The 21,890-nt window shown below is 53.4% G+C and overlaps 1 protein-coding gene across 8 annotated transcripts in view; it reads right to left on the reverse strand.

The window, feature by feature from the left end:
* The window catches only part of ctnnd1 (catenin (cadherin-associated protein), delta 1), a 126,682-nt gene that overhangs the window by 61,257 nt on the left and 43,535 nt on the right, over positions 1-21,890 (reverse strand). For 5 of the 8 annotated variants that reach the window (XM_085975833.1, XM_085975830.1, XM_085975831.1 and 2 more), the window contains exons 2-3: positions 5,166-5,280; positions 2,722-3,032 (exon numbers count right to left, since the gene is read on the reverse strand). The exons of 1 other annotated variant lie outside the window; for it this stretch is intronic. In XM_085975833.1, the coding sequence (XP_085831959.1) occupies positions 2,722-2,922 (201 nt within the window). In that variant the 5' untranslated portion in view covers positions 2,923-3,032; positions 5,166-5,280. The remainder of the gene's footprint in view (positions 1-2,721; positions 3,033-5,165; positions 5,281-21,890) is intronic. 2 more of the 8 variants (XM_085975829.1, XM_085975834.1) reach the window with 2 other exon arrangements.

Genomic DNA, 21,890 nt, shown 5'->3' on the forward strand with positions numbered 1-21,890 from the left:
TCCCATTCACTCCCATTGTACAGAATCCCAATGGAGCAAAGCCCTTCCCATTCACTCCCATTGTACACAATCCCAATGGACCCAAACCCCTTCCCATTCACTCCCATTGCACACAATCCCAATGGACCAAACCCCCTCCCATTCACTCCCATTGTACAGAATCCCAATGGAGCAAAGCCCTTCCCATTCACTCCCATTGTACACAATCCCAATGGACCCAAACCCCTTCCCATTCACTCCCATTGTACACAATCCCAATAGACCCAAACCCCTTCCCATTCACTCCCATTGTACAGAATCCCAATGGACCAAACCCCTTCCCATTCACTCCCATTGTACACAATCCCAATGGGCCAAACCCCTTCCCATTCACTCCCATTGCACAGAATCCTAATGGGCCCATACCTCTTCCCATTCACTCCCATTGTACAGAATCCCAATGGACCAAACCACTTCCCATTCAGTCCCATTCTACAGAATCCCAATGGGCCCATACCTCTTCCCATTCACTCCGATTGTACAAAATCCCAATGGACCCACTTCCCATTCACTTCAGTTGTGCAGAATCCCAACGGGCCAAACCCTTTACCGTTCACTCCCTTTCCACACAATCCCAATGGGCCAAATCCCCACAGTACAATAATGCCAAAGAATCAAACCCTTTCCTGTCCTCTCCCATTGTATGGAAGTCCAATGCACCCAGCCCCAATCCATGCCCTCCAAACATGCAGAAACTCACTTGTCTGGAGAATCGCAGACCGAGGCGGCATAGGAGGAGGGCGTTCGGTCCATTGTGCCTGCGCCGACTCTTTGGTAGAGCGGCCCAGCTCATCCCACGCCCCTGCGGTTTCCTGTAGCCCTGTACACTCTCTCCCTTCGAGTATTTATCCAATTTCCCTTTTGAAAAAGTCACGATTGAATCTGCATTCCCCCCACCCCCACTTCAGGCAGCGCGTTCCAGATCACAACCACTCGCTGCGTATAAAACACATTTCTCCTCATTTCCCCCTCTGGTCCTTTGGCCAGTTACCTTCAATCGGTGTCCTCTGGTTACCAACCCTCCTGCCACCGGAAGCAGCTTCGCCACATTTCGCAAATCAGATTTAGGACGCAGTTAAACATCTAACTGGAACACTCAAAAGCACACCAATGCTATGTTATGTGAAATGGGTGTTTTTTTTTTTTTGCTTGTTAGAATGAACTGCTGAATGAATAATGAAATTGGATGAATGTCAAAAATGTACCAGTTTGGCTATTTTTATCGCAAGTTCAGAGAAGAGCTGGTAGCAGAGGCAATGCTTCCGTTGCTGCCTCGATTAGAGAGAGTGACCTTCAACGGGGTACCAGTGGAATTCCTTCCGCATCTCCTCATTAATCTTTTCAAATGTGCCCTTCAACAAGCCAAGAGACTTTGTCAAGACTACTCCCTTGGTGGAGACACAGAGTCTGGAGGGAACTGGGCTGACAATCAGCGGAGAGGAATTCACTAAGACAGGGTGCTGGGTGGGCGGAGTGACTGAGCACAACCGTGAAAGTCAGCTGGATTAGTATCTAACCCGTGCTGTCCCTGACCTGGGAGTGTTTGATGGGACCGTGTAGAGGGAGCTTTACTCAGTATCTAACCCGTGCTGTCCCTGCCCTGGGAGTGTTTGATGGGACAGTGTAGAGGGAGCTTTACTCTGTATCTAACCTGTGCTGTACCTGCCCTGGGAATGTTGATGGGACCGTGTAGAGGGAGCTTTACTCTGTATCTAACCCGTGCTGTACCTGCCCTGGGAGTGTTTGATGGGACAGTGTAGAGGGAGCTTTACTCTGTATCTAACCCGTGCTGTCCCTGCCCTGGGAGTGTTTGATGGGACCGTGTAGAGGGAGCTTTACTCTGTATCTAACCCGTGCTGTCCCTGCCCTGGGAGTGTTTGATGGGACAGTGTAGAGGGAGCTTTACTCTGTATCTAACCCGTGCTGTACCTGCCCTGGGAGTGTTTGGTGAGACAGTGCAGAGGAAGCTTTACTCTGTATCTAACCCGTGCTGTCCTTGACCTGGGAGGGTTTGATGGGACAGTGTAGGGGGAGCTTTACTCTGTATCTAACCCATGCTGTACCTGCCCTGGGAGCGCTCGATGCTGACACTGGGTATAACGTGGGGGACACACTGCCAGGGTAATGTAGAGGAAGCTCTACACTGTATCTAACCCGTGCTGTACCTGCCCTGGGAGCGCTCGATGCTGACACTGGGTATAAAGTGGGGGACACACTGCCAGGGTAATGTAGAGGGAGCTTTACACTGTATCTAACCCATGCTGTACCTGCCCTGGGAGCGCTCAATGCTGACACTGGGTATAAAGTGGGGCACGCACAGCCAGGGTTACTCCTCCGCTAACATCTGAAACCTGAGGCGCCAACTTATGAGAGCAAAGGGTTTGGGCGCCCACTGGCATGGGTAACGCTTACCCCAGGGCGGGCGGTGGGGGCTGGAACCGGGGAGCTGCAGGTTGCCTCAGCTCCTCACTGAACAGGATCACGAGGCAACTCAAGAGAGGGCTTCATTCATTTCCGTAGGGATGGGAAGATGAGGAAAGGGGTAAAGATGGCGGGCGGGGGGGAAGCTGTCAATGGAAACTGGGAGACGGGGGGTGGAATGGAATGGAATGGGATGACGAGGCCAATCCAAGATGGCGATGGGGGTTAGTCTGCGATCGGCCCGGATTGAACGTGGATTACCTGCCGCCGCCAACTAAGGGTCCCGTTGCCGTTGGTGACGGCGGGACCGCTTCCTTCCGGCCCCAGCTTCACGCGTTGCAGCTGCTGAGAGACTCCCCGCCTCTCGTCCTCCAGCGCCCGGGTCAGCTTCTCGAACTGGGCCTCCTGCTCCTTGACGGAGGCCAGAATGCTGGCCGTCGACTCGACGTCCGAGTCATCCATGGCGTCGCCCCCCTAGGGGCGGGAGGAGGGGGCGAATGATTTCTTTTTATTTATATATATGTGTGTATATATATATGAAAATAAAAACATCCCCACCCCGCCCCCACGGTCTGGTCTCGACAGTAGAAACACGAGCGAGAGATTGAGATAGAAGAGGGGAGGGAGGGACAAAAAAGAGAGAGGGAGTAAAAGAGCAAAGGTCAGAGTGCAAGAGGTCAAGAGATGCAAAGCGTTAACTGAGGCCGCGCTAATTCATCGTTCACTCGTTCTCCTGCCAACCCCCCGCATCAGGAAAGGACAATTGGGTGGCCAGTCATGGGAGAGGCTCCTTCATCTTTGCCCCCGCCCAACGGGAGAAGATGGGGCCCCCACAACCTTTGTTCCGTTTACCGGCATTCGAGCGCACGGCTTCAGAAACTGATTTCACTGCTAGCCCCTCCACCACCATCATCTTTGCAAAAAAAAAAAACAACAGAATTGGAAAAATTTATACTCCCCTCAAATCCGCCCCCTCCCCTATGCAATTATATAGGGCCCTGGTGAGACCACACCTGGAGTATTGTGTACAGTTTTGGCCTCCTTACCTAAGGATATTCTTGCCATAGAGGGAGTGCAACGAAGGTTCACCAGAGTGGGTCCTGGGATGGGGGGATGGTCCTATGAGGAGAGATTGAGTAGACTAGGCCTATATTCTCTTAGAGTTTAGAAAAATGAGAGGGGATCTCATTGAAACCATCAAAATTCTTACAGGGTAGATGTAGGGAGGATGTTTCCCCCTGGCTGGGGAGTCTAGAACCAGGGGTCACAGTCTCAGAATAAGGGGCCGGCCATTTTGGACTGAGATGAGGTGAAATTTCTTCACTCAGAGGGAGGTGAATCTTTGGAATTCTCTACCCCAGAGGGCTGTGGAGGCTCAGTCGTTGGGTATATTCAAGACTGAGATCGTTAGATTTTTGGATATTAAGGGAAATGAGGTGTATGGGGATCAGGCAGGAAAGTGGAGATGAGGTAGAAGATCAGTGATGATCTTATTAAATGGCGGAGCAGGCTCGAGGGGCCGAATGGCCGACTCCTGCTCCTATATCTTATATTGTGTGGCCTGGGCCTTTCCTGCTCTGTGTGTGGGGCTCAGTACCACACCGGGTGTGAGATCAGGCTCACTCAGCACAGGCCGGGGATGGAGCCTGGGCCTTTCCTGCTGTGTGTGTGTGTGTGGGGCTCAGTACCACACCGGGTGTGAGATCAGGCTCACACAGCACAGGCCGGGGATGGAGCCTGGGCCTTTCCTGCTCTGTGTGTGGGGCTCAGTACCACACCGGGTGTGAGATCAGGCTCACTCAACACAGGCCGGGGATGGAGCCTGGGCCTTTCCTGCTGTGTGTGTGTGTGTGGGGCTCAGTACCACACCGGGTGTGAGATCAGGCTCACACAGCACAGGCCGGGGATGGAGCCTGGGCCTTTCCTGCTCTGTGTGTGGGGCTCAGTACCACACCGGGTGTGATATCAGGCTCACTCAGCACAGGCCGGGGATGGAGCCTGGGCCTTTCCTGCTGTGTGTGTGTGTGTGGGGCTCAGTACCACACCGGGTGTGAGATCAGGCTCACTCAGCACAGGCCGGGGATGGAGCCTGGGCCTTTCCTGCTGTGTGTGTGTGTGGGGCTCAGTACCACACTGGGTGTGAGATCAGACTCACCTCAGCACAGGCCGGGGATGGAGCCTGGGCCTTTCCTGCTCTGTGTGTGTGTGGGGCTCAGTACCACACTGGGTGTGAGATCAGACTCACTCAGCACAGGTCGAAAGGCAGGACATTTAGCAACTTAAAGCAGGGAAGCACTTTTTCTGCTCCTCCCATTCTGGCCTCTTGCCCATCCCCCAATCTCCATCGCTCCACCACTGGCGGCCGTGCCTTCAGCTGCCCGGGCCCCTAAACTCTGGAATTCCCTCCCTAAACCTCTCCGCCTCTCTCTCCCCTCCTTGGAGCCACTCCTTAAAACCTGCCTCTTTGCCCAAGCTTGGGGGTCCCCTGTCCTAATATCTCCTGGTGTGGCTTGGGGTCAAATTGTGTTTGACAATCGCTCCTGTGAAGCGCCTGGGGTCGTTTTACTGCTATAAAAGGCGCGGTTATCAACGCGACCCGCTGTCGTTATCGTAACGCTTGGTGCAAACCGTCAGTCTGATGAGCGTCTTTAGCTGCAGCCCCAGCTGTTATAATCACAACATCTGGCGAAGGGAGGCATACACACCTGCTCAGGTACGGGTGTAGGGTCGATCGTCTCCGAGGCTTAGGATAGGGTCGTGCCTAGGTGAGAAGGATCAGAGGAAAGGTCGCCCGCCACCATCAGAAGGCGAAGAGGAGAGCTACAAGTAGAGACGGGAACACAGACAAAAAAAGATAGAAAGGTTAGGTCTTGAAGCTACTTGGGACCACCAACACTAGGGAGGAAGAAAGGGAGGGGGGACGGGGGAGAGGGAGGGAGGGGGGGCGGGGGAGAGGGACGGAGGGGGGGCGGGGAAGAGAGGGGGGGGGCGGGGAGAGGGGAAAATACAGACAGACAGAGAATGACCACGAGTTCACCTTCTACCATCGAGTAATCGCACGATACAATGATAATGATGTTGTTGACTATGCCGAGCAACCAATCTCTCATCAATGAGTTTACATCGGACCCAGACATGAGGGGCGGCAGACCCCGGCGATTGGAGAGCTTGGGGAACCAGAGGTCCAAGGTCACCAGTTCCACCCCAAGCCATGCTACACACACCACACACCACCATCTCCAATTACTCATATATTGTATCCCCCCAAACATGTTGTCAGGGCGCCATCAGTCAAACCCACACTTGAATGAATCAACACCAGCAGCTCCCACCATCTCTCTCCCCATCTGCCCCCTCAGGTGGACGTAAAAGATCCCAAGGCCACTATTACAAGAGCAGAGGGGACTTCTCTCCGGTGTCCTGGGGCTCAATATTTGAGCGTCTCGTCTGACAGACGGCACCTCCGGCAGTGCAGCACTCCCTCAGTACTGCCCCTCCGACAGTGCAGCGCTCCCTCAGTACTGCTCCCTCCGACAGTGCAGCGCTCCCTCAGTACTGCTCCCTCCGACAGTGCGGCGCTCCCTCAGTACTGGCCCTCCAACAGTGCGGCGCTCCCTCAGTACTACCCCTCCGACAGTGCAGCGCTCCCTCAGTACTGGCCCTCCGACAGTGCAGCGCTCCCTCAGTACTGCCCCTCTGACAGTGCAGCGCTCCCTCAGTACTGGCCCTCCGACAGTGCAGCACTCCCTCAGTACTGCCCCTCCGACAGTGCAGCACTCCCTCAGTACTGCCCCTCCGACAGTGCAGCGCTCCCTCAGTACTGGCCCTCCGACAGTGCAGCGCTCCCTCAGTACTGCCCCTCCGACAGTGCAGCGCTCCCTCAGTACTGGCCCTTCGACAGTGCAGCACTCCCTCAGTACTGCCCCTCCGACAGTGCAGCACTCCCTCAGTACTGCCCCTCCGACAGTGCAGCACTCCCTCAGTACTGCCCCTCCGACAGTGCAGCGCTCCCTCAGTACTGCTCCCTCCGACAGTGCGGCGCTCCCTCAGTACTGCCCCTCCCACAGTGCCTGGATTACGGGGCTCGAGTCTTTGGAGAGGGGGGGGGGGGGGCCCTCGCAGCCACAACATTCTAAGCCAAACTACACAGCAAGATTGAAAAACATGACTCAGCGCAACTCGAAACATCCAGCACTCCGCCCGTAATCGTAACCAGGGTTATCGTAAGATCCCCGCGCTGTCACACTCTCGTCCCTGCAACTCGGCTCCCAATTACCAACCTTCCACTCACTTCTCCCTCCGCACATTCCCACAATCTTTGGCCTGTGGTGATAGGTGGGTGGGGGGGGGCGAAGGTTTAGACGTCCTCTGACAGAACCGATATCGGCTGGGCATGAACCCATGTCCCAGAAAGTAAAAGGTCTGCGACCGGCACTCCTGTCCCCACACCGTCTCATTCTGCATTGATCAGTCACGCTGCATTTATATAGTGCCTTTTGCATCCCCAGGAGCGATTATCAAACAAAATTTGACACCGAGCCACATAAGGGGATATCAGGATTGGCAATCCAAAGCTCGGTCAAAGAGGTAGGTTTCAAGGAGAGTCTTAAAGGAGGGGAGAGAGGCGGAGAGGTTGAGGGAGGGAATTCCAGAGCTTAGGACCCAGGCTGCTGAAGGCACGGCCGCCAATGGTGGAACGATGGAAATCGGGGGATGCGCGGGAGAGCAGTATTGGAGGAGCGCAGAGATCTCGGAGAGTTGTAGGGGCTGGAGGAGGTTACAGAGATAGGGAGGGTTGTAGGGGCTGGAGGAGGTTACAGAGATAGGGAGGGTTGTAGGGGCTGGAGGAGGTTACAGAGATAGGGAGGGTTGTAGGGGCTGGAGGAGGTTACAGAGATAGGGAGGGTTGTAGGGGCTGGAGGAGGTTACAGAGATAGGGAGGGTTGTAGGGGCTGGAGGAGGTTACAGAGATAGGGAGGGTTGTAGGGGCTGGAGGAGGTTACAGAGATAGGGAGGGTTGTAGGGGCTTGAAGAGATAGGAATTGGAGGGGAGGGGGGTGCGAGTCTACGGAGGGATTTGAACACGAGGGTGGAAAATGTTATATTGGTGCGTTGCTGGAATGGGAACCAATGTAGGTCAGCGAGCACGGGGAGTGGGGGGTGATGGGTGAACGGGACTTGGTGCGAGTTAGGATACGAGGCTAGCAGAGTGTTGGATGAGCTGAAGTTGACGGAGGGTGTAAGATGGGAGGATGGCCAGGAGAAGGTCGGAATAGTCGGAGTCTGGAGGTCACAAAGGGATGAGGAAGGCTTGAGCAGTGGATGGGACGAGGTAGGCGGTCTTGGGAGATACAATCCTCATTGAAGGCAGGTCAGAACTGTTCCGTCAGATAATCGGGGGTGGCGTTGAAGCCAGGAGAGGAATTTGTCCCTTGCCTCCGAGATGAACTTCATTAAGAGCCATCTGTCAGGAGCAGGACAGCTGGGGCCTACTCAAAAATGGCTGCCGAATGGGCCCTGAACAATCGCTGCAACGGTTTCCTTCACAACAGCTGAAGACACCCGATATATATCCTGCCCGGAGAATGCAACTGGGAGAGAAACAGGGCTTTAGGGCGTCTCTAACCGTTTCAATCTACGTCAGTGACGAGCTTTACCACGGAGCCTCCAGCCTCGAGTCAACTGACTGCATTTAAAACTTGTTCCCACCTGCCCTGAATCATCGAAACCACACACACAGCTCGTTTTGGAAACCAACTCTTTGCGTCTATCCAAGGAACTCAGTCAATCATCACTCGAATTTAGTATTACAGGGGCTTTCCTTCACACCCGGGCTCACACACACACTGAAATCACTATTAAAGGAGTGTTCCTTCACACCCGGGCTCTCACACACTGAAATCACTATTAAAGGAGTGTTCCTTCACACTCAGGCTCACACACACTAAAATCACTATTAAAGGAGTGTTCCTTCACACCCGGGCTCTCACACACTGAAATCACTATTAAAGGAGTGTTCCTTCACACCCGGGCTCACACACACTGAAATCACTATTAAAGGAGCGTTCCTTCACACCCGGGCTCACACACACTGAAATCACTATTAAAGGAGCGTTCCTTCACACCCGGGCTCACACACACACTAAAATCACTGTTAAAGGAGTGTTCCTTCACACCCGGGCTCACACACACACTGAAATCACTATTAAATGAGTGTTCCTTCACACCTGGGCTCACACACACACTGAAATCACTATTAAAGGAGTGTTCCTTCACACCCGGGCTCACACAGACTGAAATCACTATTAAAGGAGCGTTCCTTCACACCCGGGCTCACACACACACTGAAATCACTATTAAAGGAGCGTTCCTTCACACCCGGGCTCACACACACACTGAAATCACTATTAAAGGAGCGTTCCTTCACACCCGGGCTCACACACACTGAAATCACTATTAAAGGAGCGTTCCTTCACACCCGGGCTCACACACACTGAAATCACCATTAAAGGAGCGTTCCTTCACACCCGGGCTCTCACACACTGAAATCACTATTAAAGGGGCGTTCCTTCACACTAGGGCTCACACACACTGAAATCACTATTAAAGGAGTGTTCCTTCACACCCGGGCTCACACACACACTGAAATCACTATTAAAGGAGCGTTCCTTCACACCCGGGCTCTCACACAATCAAATCACTATTAAAGGAGTGTTCCTTCACACCCGGGCTCACACACACACTGAAATCACTATTAAAGGAGCATTCCTTCACACCCGGGCTCTCACACACTGAAATCACTGTTAAAGGAGTGTTCCTTCACACCCGGGCTCACACACACACACTGAAATCACTATTAAAGGAGCGTTCCTTCACACCCGGGCTCACACACACACTGAAATCACTATTAAAGGAGCGTTCCTTCACACCCGGGCTCACACACACACTGAAATCACTATTAAAGGAGCGTTCCTTCACACCCGGGCTCACACACACTGAAATCACTATTAAAGGAGCGTTCCTTCACACCCGGGCTCACACACACACTGAAATCACTATTAAAGGAGCGTTCCTTCACACCCGGGCTCACACACACTGAAATCACTATTAAAGGAGCGTTCCTTCACACCCGGGCTCACACACACACTGAAATCACTATTAAAGGAGCGTTCCTTCACACCCGGGCTCACACACACTGAAATCACTATTAAAGGAGCGTTCCTTCACACCCGGGCTCACACACACTGAAATCACTATTAAAGGAGTGTTCCTTCACACCCGGGCTCACACACACACTGAAATCACTATTACAGGAGCGTTCCTTCACACTCGGGCTCACACACACTGAAATCACTATTAAAGGAGTGTTCCTTCACATCCGGGCTCACACACACACTGAAATCACTATTAAAGGAGCGTTCCTTCACACCCGGGCTCACACACACACCGAAATCACTATTAAAGGAGCGTTCCTTCACACCCGGGCTCACACACACACGGAAATCACTATTAAAGGAGCGTTCCTTCACACCCGGGCTCACACCCACTGAAATCACTATTAAAGGAGCGTTCCTTCACACTCGGGCTCACACACACACTGAAATCACTATTAAAGCAGCGTTCCTTCACACCCGGGCTCACACACACACTGAAATCACTATTAAAGGAGTGTTCCTTCACACCCGGGCTCACACACACACGGAAATCACTATTAAAGGAGCGTTCCTTCACACCCGGGCTCACACACACACTGAAATCACTATTAAAGGAGCGTTCCTTCACACCCGGGCTCACACACACACTGAAATCACTATTAAAAGGAGCGTTCCTTCACACCCGGGCTCTCACTCACTGAAATCACTATTAAAGGGGCGTTCCTTCACACTCGGGCTCACACACACTGAAATCACTATTAAAGGAGCGTTCCTTCACACCCGGGCTCTCTCACACTGAAATCACTATTAAAGGAGCGTTCCTTCACACCTGGGCTCACACACACTGAAATCACTATTAAAGGAGCGTTCCTTCACACCCGGGCTCACACACACACACGGAAATCACTATTAAAGGAGCGTTTCTTCACACTCGGGCTCACACACACACTGAAATCACTATTAAAGGAGTGTTCCTTCACACCCGGGCTCACACACACTGAAATCACTATTAAAGGAGCGTTCCTTCACATCCGGGCTCACACACACTGAAATCACTATTAAAGGAGCGTTCCTTCACACCCGGGCTCACACACACTGAAATCACTATTAAAGGAGCGTTCCTTCACACCCGGGCTCACACACACTGAAATCACTATTAAAGGAGCGTTCCTTCACACCCGGGCTCACACACACTGAAATCACTATTAAAGGAGCGTTCCTTCACACCCGGGCTCACACACACTGAAATCACTATTAAAGGAGCGTTCCTTCACACCCGGGCTCACGCACACTGAAATCACTATTAAAGGAGTGTTCCTTCACACCCGGGCTCACGCACACTGAAATCACTATTAAAGGAGCGTTCCTTCACACTCGGGCTCTCACACAGACTGAAATCACTATTAGAGGAGCGTTCCTTCACACCCGGGCTCACACACACACTGAAATCACTATTAAAGGAGCGTTCCTTCACACCCGGGCTCACGCACAATGAAATCACTATTAAAGGAGCGTTCCTTCACACCCGGGCTCACACACACTGAAATCACTATTAAAGGAGCGTTCCTTCACACCCGGGCTCACGCACAATGAAATCACTTTTAAAGGAGCGTTCCTTCACACCCGGGCTCACACACACTGAAATCACTATTAAAGGAGCGTTCCTTCACACCCGGGCTCACACACACTGAAATCACTATTAAAGGAGCGTTCCTTCACACCCGGGCTCACACACACTGAAATCACTATTAAAGGAGCGTTCCTTCACACCCGGGCTCACGCACACTGAAATCACTATTAAAGGAGCGTTCCTTCACACTCGGGCTCTCACACAGACTGAAATCACTATTAGAGGAGCGTTCCTTCACACCCGGGCTCACACACACACTGAAATCACTATTAAAGGAGCGTTCCTTCACACCCGGGCTCACGCACAATGAAATCACTATTAAAGGAGCGTTCCTTCACACCCGGGCTCACACACACACTGAAATCACTATTAAAGGAGCGTTGCTTCACACCCGGGCTCACACACACTGAAATCACTATTAAAGGAGCGTTCCTTCACACCCGGGCTCACACACACTGAAATCACTATTAAAGGAGCGTTCCTTCACACCCGGGCTCACGCACAATGAAATCACTATTAAAGGAGCGTTCCTTCACACCCGGGCTCACGCACAATGAAATCACTATTAAAGGAGCGTTCCTTCACACCCGGGCTCACACACACTGAAATCACTATTAAAGGAGCGTTCCTTCACACCCGGGCTCACACACACTGAAATCACTATTAAAGGAGCGTTCCTTCACACCCGGGCTCACACACACTGAAATCACTATTAAAGGAGCGTTCCTTCACACCCGGGCTCACGCACAATGAAATCACTATTAAAGGAGCGTTCCTTCACACCCGGGCTCACGCACAATGAAATCACTATTAAAGGAGCGTTCCTTCACACCCGGGCTCTCACACACTGAAATCACTATTAAAGGAGCGTTCCTTCACACCCGGGCTCACACACACTGAAATCACTATTAAAGGAGCGTTCCTTCACACCCGGGCTCACACACACTGAAATCACTATTAAAGGAGCGTTCCTTCACACCCGGGCTCACACACACACTGAAATCACTATTAAAGGAGCGTTCCTTCACACCCGGGCTCACACACACTGAAATCACTATTAAAGGAGCGTTCCTTCACACCCGGGTTCACACACACTGAAATCACTATTAAAGGAGCGTTCCTTCACACCCGGGCTCACACACACTGAAATCACTATTAAAGGAGCGTTCCTTCACACCCGGGCTCACACACACTGAAATCACTATTAAAGGAGCGTTCCTTCACACCCGGGCTCACACACACTGAAATCACTATTAAAGGAGCGTTCCTTCACACCCGGGCTCACACACACTGAAATCACTATTAAAGGAGCGTTCCTTCACACCCGGGCTCACACACACTGAAATCACTATTAAAGGAGCGTTCCTTCACACCCGGGCTCACACACACTGAAATCACTATTAAAGGAGTGTTCCTTCACACCCGGGCTCACACACACACTGAAATCACTATTAAAGGAGTGTTCCTTCACACCCGGGCTCACACACACACTGAAATCACTATTAATGGAGTGTTCCTTCACACCCGGGCTCACACACACACTGAAATCACTATTAATGGAGTGTTCCTTCACACCCGGGCTCTCACACACACTGAAATCACTATTAAAGGAGCGTTCCTTCACACCCGGGCTCACACACACACTGAAATCACTATTAAAGGAGCGTTCCTTCACACCCGGGATTACACACACACTGAAATCACTATTAAAGGAGCGTTCCTTCACACCCGGGCTCACACACACACTGAAATCACTATTAAAGGAGTGTTCCTTCACACCCGGGCTCACACACACACTGAAATCACTATTAAAGGAGCGTTCCTTCACACTCGGGCTCTCACACACGCTGAAATCACGATTAAAGGAGCGTTCCTTCACACCCGGGCTCACACACACACTGAAATCACTATTAAAGGAGTGTTCCTTCACACCCGGGCTCTCACACACACTGAAATCACTATTAAAGGAGCGTTCCTTCACACCCGGGCTCACACACACTGAAATCACTATTAAAGGAGTGTTCCTCCACAACCAAGCTCACACACACACTGAAATCACTATTAAAGGAGTGTTCCTTCACACCTGGGCTCACACGCACTGAAATCACTATTAAAGGAGCGTTCCTTCACACCCGGGCTCACACACACACTGAAATCACTATTGAAGGAGCGTTCCTTCACACCCGGGCTCTCACACACACTGAAATCACTATTAAAGGAGTGTTCCTCCACAACCAAGCTCACACACACACTGAAATCACTATTAAAGGAGCGTTCCTTCACACCCGGGCTCACACACACACTGAAATCACTATTAAAGGAGTGTTCCTTCACACCCGGGCTCACACACACACTGAAATCACTATTAAAGGAGCGTTCCTTCACACCCGAGCTCACACACACACTGAAATCACTATTAAAGGAGCGTTCCTTCACACCCGGGCTCACACACACACTGAAATCACTATTAAAGCGGCGTTCCTTCACACCCGGGCTCACACACACTGAAATCACTATTAAAGGAGCATTCCTTCACACCCGGGCTCACACACACACTGAAATCACTATTACAGGAGCGTTCCTTCACACCCGGGCTCACACACACACTGAAATCACTATTACAGGAGCGTTCCTTCACACCCGGGCTCACACACACACTGAAATCACTATTAAAGGGGCGTTCCTTCACACCCGGGCTCTCTCACACACTGAAATCACTATTAAAGGAGCGTTCCTTCACACCCGGGCTCTCACACACTGAAATCACTGTTAAAGGAGCGTTCCTTCACACCCGGGCTCTCACACTGAAATCACTATTAAAGGAGCGTTCCTTCACACCTGGGCTGCCCAACACGAAATATTTTCATAGCGAAGTCCTATATCTGATGCCTCCTGTAACCCACTAGTCCCTTTCCACAGACTTGAGCCCCATAATCGAGGCCGACATTCCCCAGTGCCAGTACTGAGGGACTGCCACACTGTCGGAGGAGCGGTACTGAGGGAGCGCTGCACAGTCGGAGGGGCGGTACTGAGGGAGCGCTGCACTGTCGGGGGGGCGGTCCTGAGGGAGCGCAGCACAGTCGGAGGGTCGGTACTGTGGGAGCGCTGCACTGTCGGAGGGGCGGTAGAGGGAGCGGCACTGTCGGAGGGTCGGTACTGAGGGAGCGCAGCAGTGTCGGAGGGGCAGTACTGAGGGAGCGCCGCACTGCCGGAGGGGCGGTACTGAGGGAGCGCCGCACTGCCGGAGGGGCGGTACTGAGGGAGCGCCGCACTGTCGGAGGGTCAGTACTGAGGGAGCGCAGCAGTGTCGGAGGGGCAGTACTGAGGGAGCGCCGCACTGTCGGAGGGGCAGTACTGAGGGAGCGCCGCACTGTCGGAGGGGCGGTACTGAGGGAGCGCAGCAGTGTCGGAGGGGCGGTACTGAGGGAGCGCAGCAGTGTCGGAGGGGCAGTACTGAGGGAGCGCCGCACTGTCGGAGGGGCGGTACTGAGGGAGCGCCGCAATGTCGGAGGGGCAGTACTGAGGGAGCGCCGCACTGTCGGAGGGGCAGTACTGAGGGAGCGCCGCACTGTCGAGGGGCAGTACTGAGGGAGCGCAGCAGTGTCGGAGGGGCAGTACTGAGGGAGCGCCGCACTGTCGGAGGGGCGGTACTGAGGGAGCGCAGCAGTGTCGGAGGGGCAGTACTGAGGGAGCGCCGCACTGTCGGAGGGGCGGTACTGAGGGAGCGCCGCACTGTCGGAGGGGCGGTACTGAGGGAGCGCCGCAATGTCGGAGGGGCAGTACTGAGGGAGCGCCGCACTGTCGGAGGGGCGGTACTGAGGGAGCGCCGCACTGCCGGAGGGGCGGTAGTGAGGGATCGCCGCACTGCCGGCGGGGCAGTACTGAGGGAGCGCAGCAGTGTCGGAGGGGCGGTACTGAGGGAGCGCCGCACTGTCGGAGGGGCGGTACTGAGGGAGCGCCGCAATGTCGGAGGGGGCAGTCTTTTGGGATGAGGCGTGAAGCCGAGTCCCCCATCGGCCCTCTCCAGTGGACGTAAAAGATCCCGTGGCCACAAATGAAAATAGAGCAGCGGGGCGAGGTGGATATATTCCTGGTGTCCTGGGCCCAAAACCTTACCCTCAAGGCGACATCACTAACATAAAAAAAAAACAGATCATCTGTTCATTTATCACGTTGCTATTTGTGTGGGATCTTGCTGTGCGCAAACTGGTTTCCCTGCGCGAAGACACTTCAGTAACAAAAACGTGCTTCACTGACCGCCCCGCGCTTTGGGACAGCCCGGGGTGGCGAAGGGCGCGGTGGACGATCCGATTGGAATTCAGCGGCAAGTCAAGAGTTAAAAACTCGCCCTCCGCGATCTCCCCGACGATGTTAACACAGGTGGGTTACAGCCGTGGCTCTACCTGGTTGCCGCGGGCAACGACGCTGGCTGTGGTTTTTTTTTTTTTAAATATAAAAGGCGTGCCGAGGCCCGTCTTCGCTCGAACCGGGCCTCTCGCTGTGGGTTCGCAAGAGCAAAAAGGGGGCCGAAACTCGCAAGGGATTGTGGGACGGACAGGCAGAAGGCCAAAACAAAACAACCGTCAAGGCGGCGGGGGGGCGGAAAACGGGAGTCTGAAAGCGGGTCAAAGTTTTTGTATTTGAGGGGGAGGGGGTTAGAGGACGGTGGGGTGGGGTGGGGTGGGGGGGGGGGGGGGGGCGGAAAGATGAAGGCTTCTTCCCCCTCCCCCCTACTGGCACCGAACCAAAAACTGCAGTCGCTCGTGTTTTCATTCCCCTCGCAACGCCAGAGACTAGATTTGACTGGGTGGGGCCTGCTCAGGTTGCAGGTTTGCTTTCTCTCCTCGGAATGTGGAGCTGTTGAGGGATGGGTGTGTGTGTGGGGGAGGGAGGGAGGGAGGGAGGGGAGGGGAGGGGAGGAGAAAGAGGCGGGATAGAAGGAGGAGATGAGATATGCTGAGGGAGGAAGCGAGGAAGGAAGGGTGCAGGGTTAAAGGAGAAACAACAGCAGGACCGGGTTAGACGGACACAACACACACCCCACCCCGAGTCCTCGGAGAACTCAGCCGGGGAGCCCTCGCTCTCCACTTTCCGCAGTTGAGCACTGGCAACCTGGCACAACAAGGTTAACCCCTTCCCTTCCCCTTCCCCCCCCCCAAGCTGAATACGCAACAGGCAAACATTAGGGAAGGTCTCAAGATATGTCTGTCCTTTCCCTCCCCCCGCCCCCGCCAACCCCACAACCAATCGAAAAATCCCTAAATTCTGCCAATTCAACTCTTGCAACTATTTGCATTGATACCGCGGCCTAAAGGTCCTTAAAGGTTCACCAGAGCGATTATCAAACGCAAATTTGACACCGAGCCACAAAAAGGAGATTATTTGGATAGGCGACCAAAGGCTTGGTCAAAGATGGCGGTTTTAAGGAGCATCTTAAAAGGAGGAAACAGATAGCGAGGCAGACAGGGAATTCCAGAGCTTAGGGGCCAGGCAGCTAAAGGGGCGGCCACCAAATGATGGAGCGATGGAAATCAGGGATACGCAAGAGGCCAGAACTGGAGGAGCCGCAGATATCTCGGAGGGTTTGTAGGGGCTGGAGGAGGTTAGAGAGATAGGGAGGGTTGTAGGGGCTGGAGGAGGTTACAGAGATAGGGAGGGTTGTAGTGGTGGAGGAGGTTACAGAGATAGGGAGGGTTGTAGGGGCTGGAGGAGGTTACAGAGATAGGGAGGGTTGTAGGGGCTGGAGGAGGTTACAGAGATAGGGAGGGTTGTAGGGGCTGGAGGAGGTTACAGAGATAGGGAGGGTTGTCGGGGCTGGAGGAGGTTACAGAGATAGGGAGGGTTGTAGGGGCTGGAGGAGGTTACAGAGATAGGGAGAGTTGTAGGGGCTGGAGGAGGTGACGGAGATAGGGAGGGTTGTAGGGCTGGAGGAGGTTACAGAGATAGGGAGCGTTGTAGGGGCTGGAGGAGGTTACAGAGATAGGGAGGGTTGTAGGGGCTGGAGGAGGTTACAGAGATAGGGAGGGTTGTAGGGGCTGGAGGAGGTTACAGAGATAGGGAGGGTTGTAGGGGCTGGAGGAGGTTACAGAGATAGGGAGGGCTGTAGGGCTGGAGGAGGTTACAGAGATAGGGAGGGTTGTAGGGCTGGTGGAGGTTACAGAGATAGGGAGGGTTGTAGGGCTGGAGGAGGTTACAGAGATCGGGAGGGTTGTAGGGCTGGAGGAGGTTACAGAGATAGGGAGGGTTGTAGGGCTGGAGGAGGTTACAGAGATAGGGAGGGTTGTAGGGGCTGGAGGAGGTTACAGAGATAGGGAGGGTTGTAGGGGCTGGTGGAGGTTACAGAAATAGGGAGGGTTGTAGGGCTGGAGGAGGTTACAGAGATCGGGAGGGTTGTAGGGGCTGGAGGAGGTTACAGAGATGGGGAGGGTTGTAGGGGCTGGAGGAGGTTACAGAGATAGGGAGGGTTGTAGGGGCTGGGGGAGGTTACAGAGATAGGGAGGGTTGTAGGGGCTGGAGGAGGTTACAGAGGTAGTATTGGGCAGGGACCATGGAGGGATTTGAACAAGAGGATGAGAATTTTAAAATTGAGGCACTGCTGGACCAGGAGTCAATGTAGGCCAGTGAGCACGGGGGGGGGGGGGGGGGGGGGGGGGGGGGGGTGATGGATAAATGGGACTTGGTGCGAGGTAGGTTATAGGCAGCTCAATCAGGCCCTTGAACTGGTTACCATAGGAACGGGAGGAGGCCATTCAGCCCCTTGAACCCTTTACCATAGGAACGGGAGGAGGCCATTCAGCCCCTTGAACCCTTTACCATAGGAACAGGAGGCGGCCATTCAGCCCCCCTTGAGCTAGTTCCTCCACTCCATTAGATCATGGCAGTGAAGAAGAAGGGTTAAGGAGAGACAAGGAAAGATTGTTCCAGATAAATAAATTAGCTGATGCACAACTGAACTTTAAGCTTCCTTCACAAGACAGCTGTTAGTCGATGAGGTTCAAGGGAGGGGTTTGTGAATCAGCTATTCCTTAAAGGGCCACTGTCTTTTTTTTTTACAAGGGACCTGGGAGTTAATGTGCATAGGTCCCTGAAGGTGGCAGGACATATTGAGAGAGTGGTTAACAAAGCATATGGGATCTTGGGCTTCACAAATAGAGGTATTGAGTACAAAAGTAGAGAAGTTATGCTGAACCTTTATAAAGCGCTGGTTAGGCCACAACTGGGGTATTGTGTCCAGTTCTGGTCACCGGACTTTAGGAAGGATGTGAAGGCCCTCGAGAGGGTGCAGAGGAGATTTACCAGAATGGTTCCGGGGATGGGGGATCTTAGCTGCAAGGACAGGTTGGAGAAGATTAGTTTTCATTAGAGCAAAGGAGGTTGAGGGGTGATTTGATCGAGGTGTACAAGATTATGACGGGTTTGGATAGGCTAGACGGGGAAAGGCTGTTCCCACTAGTTGATGGTACAAGGACTAGGGGACACAGGTTTAAGGTTTTGGGCAAGAGATACAGGGGGGATGTGAGGAAAAGCTTTTTTTACGTAGCGAGTGGTGAGGACCTGGAACTCGCTGCCGACGGAAGTGGTGGAAGCGGAGGCACTCGATGTTTTCAAGGGGAGACTGGATAGACACTTGAGGGAAATAAACCTGCTGGGCTACGGGGAGAGAGCGGGGGAATGGGACTGACTGGATCGCTCCACAGAGAGCCGGCACGGACTCGATGGGCCGAATGGCCTCCTTCTGTGCCGTTATGACTCTATGTGTCACACTGCCTCACTCTTGACAGCTCAGAAGTGGTAAGAGTCTCTGAGCCGCACAGAGCAGGAAAGGCCCAGGCTCCACCCCCGGCCTGTGCTTGGTTAACTGTTCTCAGAATCGCCGGTTCTATGTTGAACTAGGTGGGAAGCGCAGCAGGTGGCGTATTCAGAAGAATGGTCTTCCTCAGGGAAGCGTGCTTGCACCGCTGCTGTACAACATCTACACGAATGACCAACCTATAGACGGTGTCACACGCCGTTTTATATATGCTGATGACTTATGTGTCACTGCCCAAAGCACTGATTTTAACACCGTGGAGAAAACGCTTTCCGAGGCCTTGGAGGGACTAAAATCCTACTATGAAGAAAACCACCTTCGCGCAAACCCATCAAAGACACAAGTTTGTACATTCCACCTCAGAAACCGTGAAGCCAAACGCCAGTTGAAAGTAACCTGGTGTGGAGCAAACACTGACGCATTGCGAGCACCCCTATCTACTTAGGAGTCACCCTTGACCGATGCCTCACCTTCAAGAACCACATCGAGAAGACAAAGGCAAAAGTGAGCGCACGAAACAACATCCTGAATAAGCTCACTAACACAAGATGGGGAACAAGCCCGAAAACCATTGCGAACCAGTGCACTTGCTCTTTGCTATTCCACTGCCGAATACGCCTGCCCTGCATGGGAAAGGTCGACTCATGCCAAGAAGATGGATGCCGTTCTGAATGCAAGCTGCCGATTTATCACAGGTTGCTTAAAAACCAACAAACACCAACAGCCTATATATCCTGGCGGGTATCGCTCCCCCTGATAGAAGAACGGTAGCCAGCAAGAAAGAGCGACTCCGTCAAACATCAGATGAGAGGCACCCTCTGCATTGTCATACACCTACACCCAGCCGCCTAAAGTCAAGAAAGAGCTTCATGAACAGTGGTTGTTCCATTACAATCAACCTCATCTGAAGCCCGCATCGCCTTGTGGAAAGACCGGCTCACCAGTCTTGAACAACCCCCAGCGATGGAAATTTTACTTGATGAAAGCCTTCCCCCAGGAGCTAATTGCAACTGGGCAATCTGGAAGTGCCTTAACAGACTTAGGACCGGTGTAGGTTGCTCAAAGGTGTCACTAAGCAAATGGGGATATTCAACCAGCCCGACAACTTGTGAATGTGGAACTGAGGCACAGACTATGCAACATCTCCTGCAATGCCATCGTTAGAGGAGCCCTGCACTGTTGCTGATCTTACCGAATTCAACAACAAGGCGCAAAAATGTGTCCAGTTCTGGCTGGGCTATGTATAGACTGTCCGTGGACACGATAAGAAGTAGTTAGGGTTGGAGGAGAGTAAGGTAGAACTTTTTTTTTTTTTTTTTTTTTTAAAGACAGCGCCTTTCACAACCTCAGGACGTCCCAAAGCCCTTCAGTCAATGAAGTACTTTTGAAGGCAGTCACTGGTTTAATGTACAAATAACACAGCAGCCAATTTATGCACAGCAAGCTCCCGCAAACAGCAATGTGATTATGACCAGATTAATCTGTTTTCTAAGTAAAGTGGTTGAGGGATAAATATTGGGCCCCCCCCAGCAATGCTCTACTTCCAATAGTGGCCTTGGGAAATTTTACGTCTACCTGAGAGGGCAGACTCTCGGTTTAACATTTCATCCGAAAGACGGCACCTCTGATAGTGCAGCACTCCCTCAGTACTGTCCCTCCAACAGTGCAGCACTCCCTCAGTACTGCCCCTCCGACAGCGCATGGCTCCCTCATTACTGCCCCTCCGACAGTGCAGCACTCCTCAGTACTGCCCCTCCGACAGCGCAGCACTCCCTCAGTACTGTCCCTCCGACAGTGCAGCGCTCCCCTCAGTACTGTCCCTCCAACAGTGCAGCACTCCCCTCAGTACTGTCCCTCCGACAGTGCAGTGCTCCCTCAGTACTGCCCCTCCGACAGCGCATGGCTCCCTCAGTACTGCCCCTCCGACAGCGCATGGCTCCCTCAGTACTGCCCCTCCGACAGCGCAGCGCTACCTCAGTACTGTCCCTCCGATATCTCTCGAAAGTGCAGCGCTCCCTCAGTACTGTCCCTCCGACAGTGCAGCGCTCCCTCAGTACAGCCCCTCCGACAGTGCAGCGCTCCCTCAGTACTGCCCCTCCGACAGTGCAGCGCTCCCTCAGTACTGCCCCTCCGACAGTGCGGCGCTCCCTCAGTACTGCCCCTCCGACAGTTAAGCGCTCCCTCAGTACAGCCCCTCCGACAGTGCAGCGCTCCCTCAGTACTGCCCCTCCGACAGTGCAGCGCTACCTCAGTACTGCCCCTCCGACGGTGCAGCGCTCCCTCAGTACTGCCCCTCCGACAGCGCAGCGGCTACCCTCAGTGCTGCCCCGCGACAGAGCAGCGCCCCTCAGTACTGCCCCTCCGACGGTGCAGCGCTCCCTCAATACTGCCCCTCCGACAGCGCAGCGCTACCTCAGTGCTGCCCCGCCGACAGTGCAGCGCTCCCCGAATCCTGGCATCGGGGAGCGACGGCCTGGATTATGTAGTGGGTCGTTGTCTGTTCCGTGTGTGAGAGCGGAGCGGGGAAAAGGAGGGCGTGGGGAAGAGTGCTGAACTGGGGACAGAGAAAACGCGTGGCCAAAATGGGAGACAAAAATTGACTCACACCTCTTGTGTTTCCTCCCCGCGGCCCCACCCCCCACAAGTCAAAGGTCAGATTCGAAGACAATCCTTGTTCAACAAGAGCAGTGGAAATGAAATGTATTCATCTATGTTACATATATATATATATTGTAGCAAATCTTTGGCCGTGCGGTCGTTCCGTTTGGGAAGGGCTTAAGGTGTGAAATTCGCCCCCCATCTCCAGCAAGGAGATGAGAGAGAGACAGAGCGTTGT

The sequence above is a fragment of the Somniosus microcephalus genome, unplaced genomic scaffold, assembly GCF_052327205.1.
Source record: "Somniosus microcephalus isolate GS21.2 unplaced genomic scaffold, FLI_Smic_1.0 unresolved_chr2, whole genome shotgun sequence".
In the NCBI taxonomy this organism is placed as follows: Eukaryota; Metazoa; Chordata; class Chondrichthyes; order Squaliformes; family Somniosidae; genus Somniosus; species Somniosus microcephalus.